At 42.0% G+C, this 6000-nt stretch overlaps 1 protein-coding gene across 1 annotated transcript in view; it reads left to right on the top strand.

Annotated features, from left to right (window-relative positions):
* Positions 1 to 947: 947 nt before the first annotated feature.
* LOC126088484 (odorant receptor 4-like) overlaps positions 948 to 6000 on the top strand; it is a 149984-nt gene continuing 144931 nt past the window's right edge. The window contains exon 1 of the mRNA XM_049906626.1: positions 948 to 987. Coding sequence (XP_049762583.1) covers positions 948 to 987 — 40 coding nt within the window. The remainder of the gene's footprint in view (positions 988 to 6000) is intronic.

Here is a 6000-nt window from a genome sequence, read left to right as displayed (position 1 = left end):
GCTGACAGGCAGGGTCCATGGATTCATGAGGTTGTCTCCATACCCGTACACGTCCATCCGCTCGGTACAACTTGAAACGTGACTCGTCCGACAAGGCAACATGTTTCCAATCACCAACAGTTCAATGTTGGTGCTGACGGGCCCAGGTGAGGCCTAAAGCTTTGTGTCGTTTAGCCATCAAGGGTACACGAGTGGGCCTTCGGCTCCGAAAGCCCTTATCGAGATGTTTTGTTGAATGGTTCGCATGCTGACGCTTGTTGATGGCCCAGCACTGAAATCTGTAGCAATCTACGGAAGAGTTGCATTTCTGCGACGTTGAACGATTCTCTTCAGCCGTCGTTGGTCCTTTTCTTGCAGGATCTTTTTCCCGCCGCAGCAAAGTCCGAGATCTGATGTTTTACCCGATTCCTGGTATTAATTTTACACTCGTGAAGTGGTCGAACAGGAAAATCCCAACTTCATCGCTACCTCGGAGTGCTGTGGTCCATCGCTCGTGCGCCGACTATAACACTACTTTCAAACTCACTTAAATCTTGATAACCTAAGATTGGAGCATCAGTAACCGATGTAACAATTGCGCTAGACACTTGTCTTTTATAGGCGTTGCCGACCGCAGCGCCGTATTCTGCCTGTTTACATATATCTGTATTTGAATAAGCATGCCTATACCAGTTTCATTGGCGGTTCAGTGCACCTTGTCAGGTTTGCTTGGACATTCACCACAATAAGCTCGTGCGCCCCAGCAACATAATTGTCACTATTTCTATTAAGCAACAAGTCATTATAGAGTTCTTAGAACTCTGTAAGGACTTCAAATGTTTGTGATATACTTCCGAAAAACGGTGTTGAAACAGGGAAACCAGAAATCACGCTCTATAAATCCTTGCAGAGAAACCAAAACCGCTTCAGGTACTTGAAAGACGTATGAAGGAAACACGGCCCATATCATGAAGGAGAAAACGTGCTTCAAATATCACAAGAAAACAGGTAAGAGTAATCGACATGGCATAGTCATTACTCTCATCTGAAAAGAAACCAGCGGAGATATATGGAATGGCTGTTGTCCTACAGGAAGGAGAGCTGAATGATGTTCAACGTTGCATTGCAGAAAAACTAGTATCCGATGTTATTCTGTACGGAAAATCGGGTAAGCTCAAAGTACAGTCATCGATAGCCAATTTAAGTGATACCATCCGTTGCTCTCATAGCCACCTTCATCGTCATCAGGCAAGTTCAGCGTCAGTTGTTCCAGCAGTACGTGCAATTCATTAGTTCAAAAATGGTTCAAATAGCTCTGACCACTATGGGACTTAACATCTAAGGTCATCAGTCCCCTAGAACTTAGAACTACTTAACCCTAACTAACCTAAGGACATCACACACATCCATGCCCGAGGCAGGATTCGAACCTGCGACCGTAGCGGTCTCGCGGTTCCAGACTGACGCGCCTAGAATCGTTCGGTCACACCGGCCGGCTTCAGTAGTTCCCTCGATTGTTTAAAATATACGCACTGCTTAACGCGAAGCAGAAGAACAAGAATCCCGAAACAGTGCTTACAAACATGGCCAACTCCATTTTTTTTAAATCGGGGTTATGGTTGACTCATAGTTAAGAATACGGGGAATCTGACGATGGTGTTAGTTTGTTTCAAAATCGGCCCGAACATTGTTAATTTAACAGTAGAAAATCAACCTACGTTGCAAAAACCTCCAACTCCTTGCTACATTGGTAACAAAATCGACCACCTCCACACCCACCAACACCCATAACATTCGATTTGGTAACGTGACTGGCGCGGGTGTTCATGGGAACTGGGAGTTAACAGTGGCTGTTGTTGACATCGCTCTGTAATACGGAGAACAAACGCCAGCCGTAGTGGCCCAGCGGTTCTAGGCGCTTCGGTCTGGAATTGCGCGACCGCTACGGTCGCAGGTTCGAATCCTGCCTCGGATATGGATGTGTGTAATGTCCTTAGGTTAGTTAGGTTCTAAGTTCTAGGGGACTGATGACCTCAGACGTTAAGTCCCATAGTGCTCAGAGCCATTCGAACCATTATAAAACTAACGCCACCTGGTGAAATCAGGAAGAAACTCGTCAGACGAGAAAAATGGAAACGTGAAAAAGAGAAGAAAGTGAGATTAGTAAATAAAAACTTATTTCCTTCAGAAGCAACTGTTATAACGGCCTAGTTACAACATGAGTTTTTATTAGTGTCTAACGTCATTGTGGTGCTATAGGTACGGACCGAAGTCTAACTAATGAAGTGGCTTCTGCAGCGTTTCATGAACTACACAGTAAAGCAGATTCGGGTATTTTCAGTGGTGTACACACCGTACGCCTTGTCGCGGATGGCTCTCCGGGACAAAATAAAAACACTACAGTTTTGACAATGTGCCTTTCCTGGTTATCCCGTACTCTACCGAACATTCAGAAGATGGAAGTTATTTTTCCTGTCACTGGTTATTCTTTCATGTCGAGTGATAGTGTTTGGAACAATTGAAAGAGATCCTAAGAAAAAGGAGAAAATTCAACTGGAAGAGTAGCATGAAGTTGTTAGGAAACATGGAATCATAAAGCTCTTGAATACTCGCTGGAATGATGTTGATTGGAGAGCTGAAGCTAAAACGTGTGTGAAAGATCCAGGAGCACTTAATTTTAAAATTTCACAAATTAAAAGACTTGTGCTGACTAGGAAGTCCAGCTCGGTCACTGTTAGTGGAGAACTCAACTATAATTTAGAGACTGCGCAGCCTTTGTCAGTGATGAAGAAAGGTAAACGGTCGAAAGACGTAAATCCTACAGAACTAGCTCCTGGCATCAGAGTAAATCCCTTGAAAGTACAACAGGTCAGAAAGTTGCTTCTAAAACATTACTGGGAGCGATGGAACAAACCTGAGGAACGGAAATGGTTTCAGAAGATCACTGATGAAAATGACACCAAACAAGAGGTACCCTTAGAAGCTGATCGCTGTGACTGCCTTATTCAGAATACTAAGACTGATTATGACGTTGTGGAAGTGATTGTATAATTTCACAAACTGAACACTATTGTGGAATATATAGGCTAACTTTCTTACATTTGTATCGCCAGTAAAATAATCTCTTCAAAAAAACTGGAAGTTTTGAGTTTTTGTTGAACGTATCTGTAATAAATTTTAACAATACTGAAGATTTTACAATGTTAGAACAGTGCAATTTGCGGAGTTCAGTTCTTTACATACACGACCAACTCCATTCCTTAGTTAAAAACAAGGCCAACGCCATATTTCAACAGTCATTTCCTACTCATCTACACAAGATCATACGAAAATGTTTATGTAAATACGATTCTGATGATGTTAAGAAACTGTACAATAACAACCAACTCGGAAGGCAGGTAGTAAATGTGCAAAACAGTTTTTTGCCTCTCCTGAAAAATTTTAAGAAATGGTGTTGGCCATGTTTGTAACTAGGCTACTCATGTTTAATAATACTGGTACACAATAAAATGCCTTGTCGCGTGAAATAAATTCTAAATAAATGATTTATATTCTCAAAAAATGTTTTGTTTATATGTATGTAGTTACTCAGAATTGTTTCAACGTTTCAGGGAGTATTCTTGAAAGTAAATGTCGAGAGACTGCAATACTGTACTTAAGATCTGCGTGGTCTGTTCCAGTAGCGAGAAATTTTAAATAGCAACCAGTCTTTCTTCAGCATGACACTGTTCTGCTTCGAAACCAATTGAGTCACCAAGTGCAGCAGTGTAAAGAAATTATTGTATTCTATTCTTAGGTAATTGTGAAAATCGTCACTGTCCAGTTCTCTCAATAACGCCAAATGACTAAACTGTTTTCGCTTCAGTAACCATTCTTTGGCTTACGTCGTTCTCTTTCTTAGGCGAGGATTATCTAGCAGTGTTACCTGAGTAATGTGCGCCTAGAACCACTCGGCCACCCCGGCCGGCAAAATAAGGAGCGACTTGGCATTTTTCTCATATACGAATCGCTGCCAGAGTCAAAAGAAGCAAGTGACAGCAATAACCCTACGACCGGCTGAAGACTTAATACTGTATCTTTAGATTTATAACCCCCTTCGACAGCGAGTCACACATGTTGCCATATACAAATACAAATTAACTGAAAACTGACTCGTTCTGCATCATTATGATGTGGAATGCAAATGACCCATGGAACATCTAACATCCTGGAAGAGAGTTTCTTTACATGATATGTGCTTAATTTGTGTTTGTTCTTATGAAAATATTTTTGCAGATGATACACTATCTGATCGGTTTCATCTGGACATCACTAGGTAATATGGAACTGGCCACTAGGTGACACGAGAGGCGCATACACAATTATGAAAGGAGGCCGGGAGTATTGTATTGCCAGTAGAGATCCAGTAAAAGCACAATGATTCGGCTAGGAGAGCTCTGTGACTTCGAATGTGAAGTAATCATTGGACGTCACTTCAGTTGCAACTCCATCAGGCACATTTCAGTCCTAAAACTTCCCAAGTCAACTGTTCGTGATGTGACTGCGAAGTACAGACATGAAAGAACGATCACAGCTAAACTAAGACCAGATAGCCCTCATGTACAGATGGACAGGGACCCTCGAGCATTGCAGAGGCTGGTTGTAAAAATCCGTACGAAATTTGCGAAAGGAATCATTTTGGAGTTTCAAAGTGCTAACAGTTGTCCAGCTGGTAGAAGCGGCAGTCAAATGAAACCGAGACAGGTGGGAAAAAGTAAACTGATTATTATTTCGAAAGTAATGGAAAAATGTTTGCCATTGCCTACGTAATCATGATTGTACACAGCCGTGCACGTATTCGTTCGAAGTTAGATTAGCAGTGCTCTCAAAACGTTTAAAGAATTGTTCCTGTAATGCTTTCAAGGCCACAATGAATTCTTGAAGCCAAACTTCAGTAAACTTAGCGAAGTGGACGCTGCTGTTTTGTCAGAATTTGTCCCTTCCATAATGTGATTATATTTTTAAATGCTCCCCGATCAACTCAGAAATAATTGGTTTCTCCCTTGCAATGTCTTGCTGTAGACTGTGTGCAGTCAAAGACATCTTAAAATGCGAGGTCTGCAATCCACTCCGCATGTTCTAATTATCATTCCTGTACTCCTTTTTCCTTCATAAACTGAAAAAAAGCTAATTTTAAATCAAAAATCGTTCCAGGCATGCCTCTTGACTTTGCTGCATTATATGCACTGAGGTGACCAAAGTATTGGACAGTGATATGCACATATACTGATAGTGCTAGTATCTCTTACACAATGTATAAAAGAGCAGGGCACCAATTCTAACCCCATCTTCCCCCTCCTACTCCTCAGGGCTCCCTCTCTCCTCCTATTCCCTCCTCCTTCGTCTCTCTTGTTTTTTTTGTCTCTCGCTCTCTGCTATTTTTATACTGTGACTGACATTTTGTGAGTGACTCCAGGGTATTTTAAATGCCCCACAACTCGCCAATTGTGTTTATTTAACTTTCTGTCTGGCAATGAACATCCCCATCTCAATGTATATTTTAACTTCCATTGTCTCCATTTACTGTGTTTTTATATCCCCCTTCTTTCGCCCTTTTTATGTATGTTTCCACTTTTTATATTTCGTAATGCCACTCGGCTGAAGAGCGGCGGATTGTGCCGCTGCCAGCCCTCCCCTGCCCATATGGGGCAGGGGAATGAAATCACAATAAAGGGGAAAAAACCTGCCGTCAGTCTTGCAACTCACCACGAAGATGGCCAGATGATATGCGGCCGAAATGTCGGTGGAAGAAGTAGTATTTGCGGCTGCATGCCCAGAATTTAATGGATTACTCATTACGTTGCAGGAAATTAAAAATGCACATCAAAGTCGATTGTATCATAAACCAGTTATTTTGAGCGGTTTTGGCAGCCAGGTTAAATTAGAGACGAAGAGAACCAGTGTAATGAAAATCGGTTGGTTGTTCCAGTGATAACCACCATCCCTGACCGCAATCCTAAATGAAATATCGCCCTGTATCGA

This window comes from Schistocerca cancellata, chromosome 6 (assembly GCF_023864275.1).
Source record: "Schistocerca cancellata isolate TAMUIC-IGC-003103 chromosome 6, iqSchCanc2.1, whole genome shotgun sequence".
In the NCBI taxonomy this organism is placed as follows: Eukaryota; Metazoa; Arthropoda; class Insecta; order Orthoptera; family Acrididae; genus Schistocerca; species Schistocerca cancellata.
The sequence above is the reverse complement of the archived record's forward strand: the minus strand, read 5'-3'. Positions and strand labels throughout refer to the sequence as shown.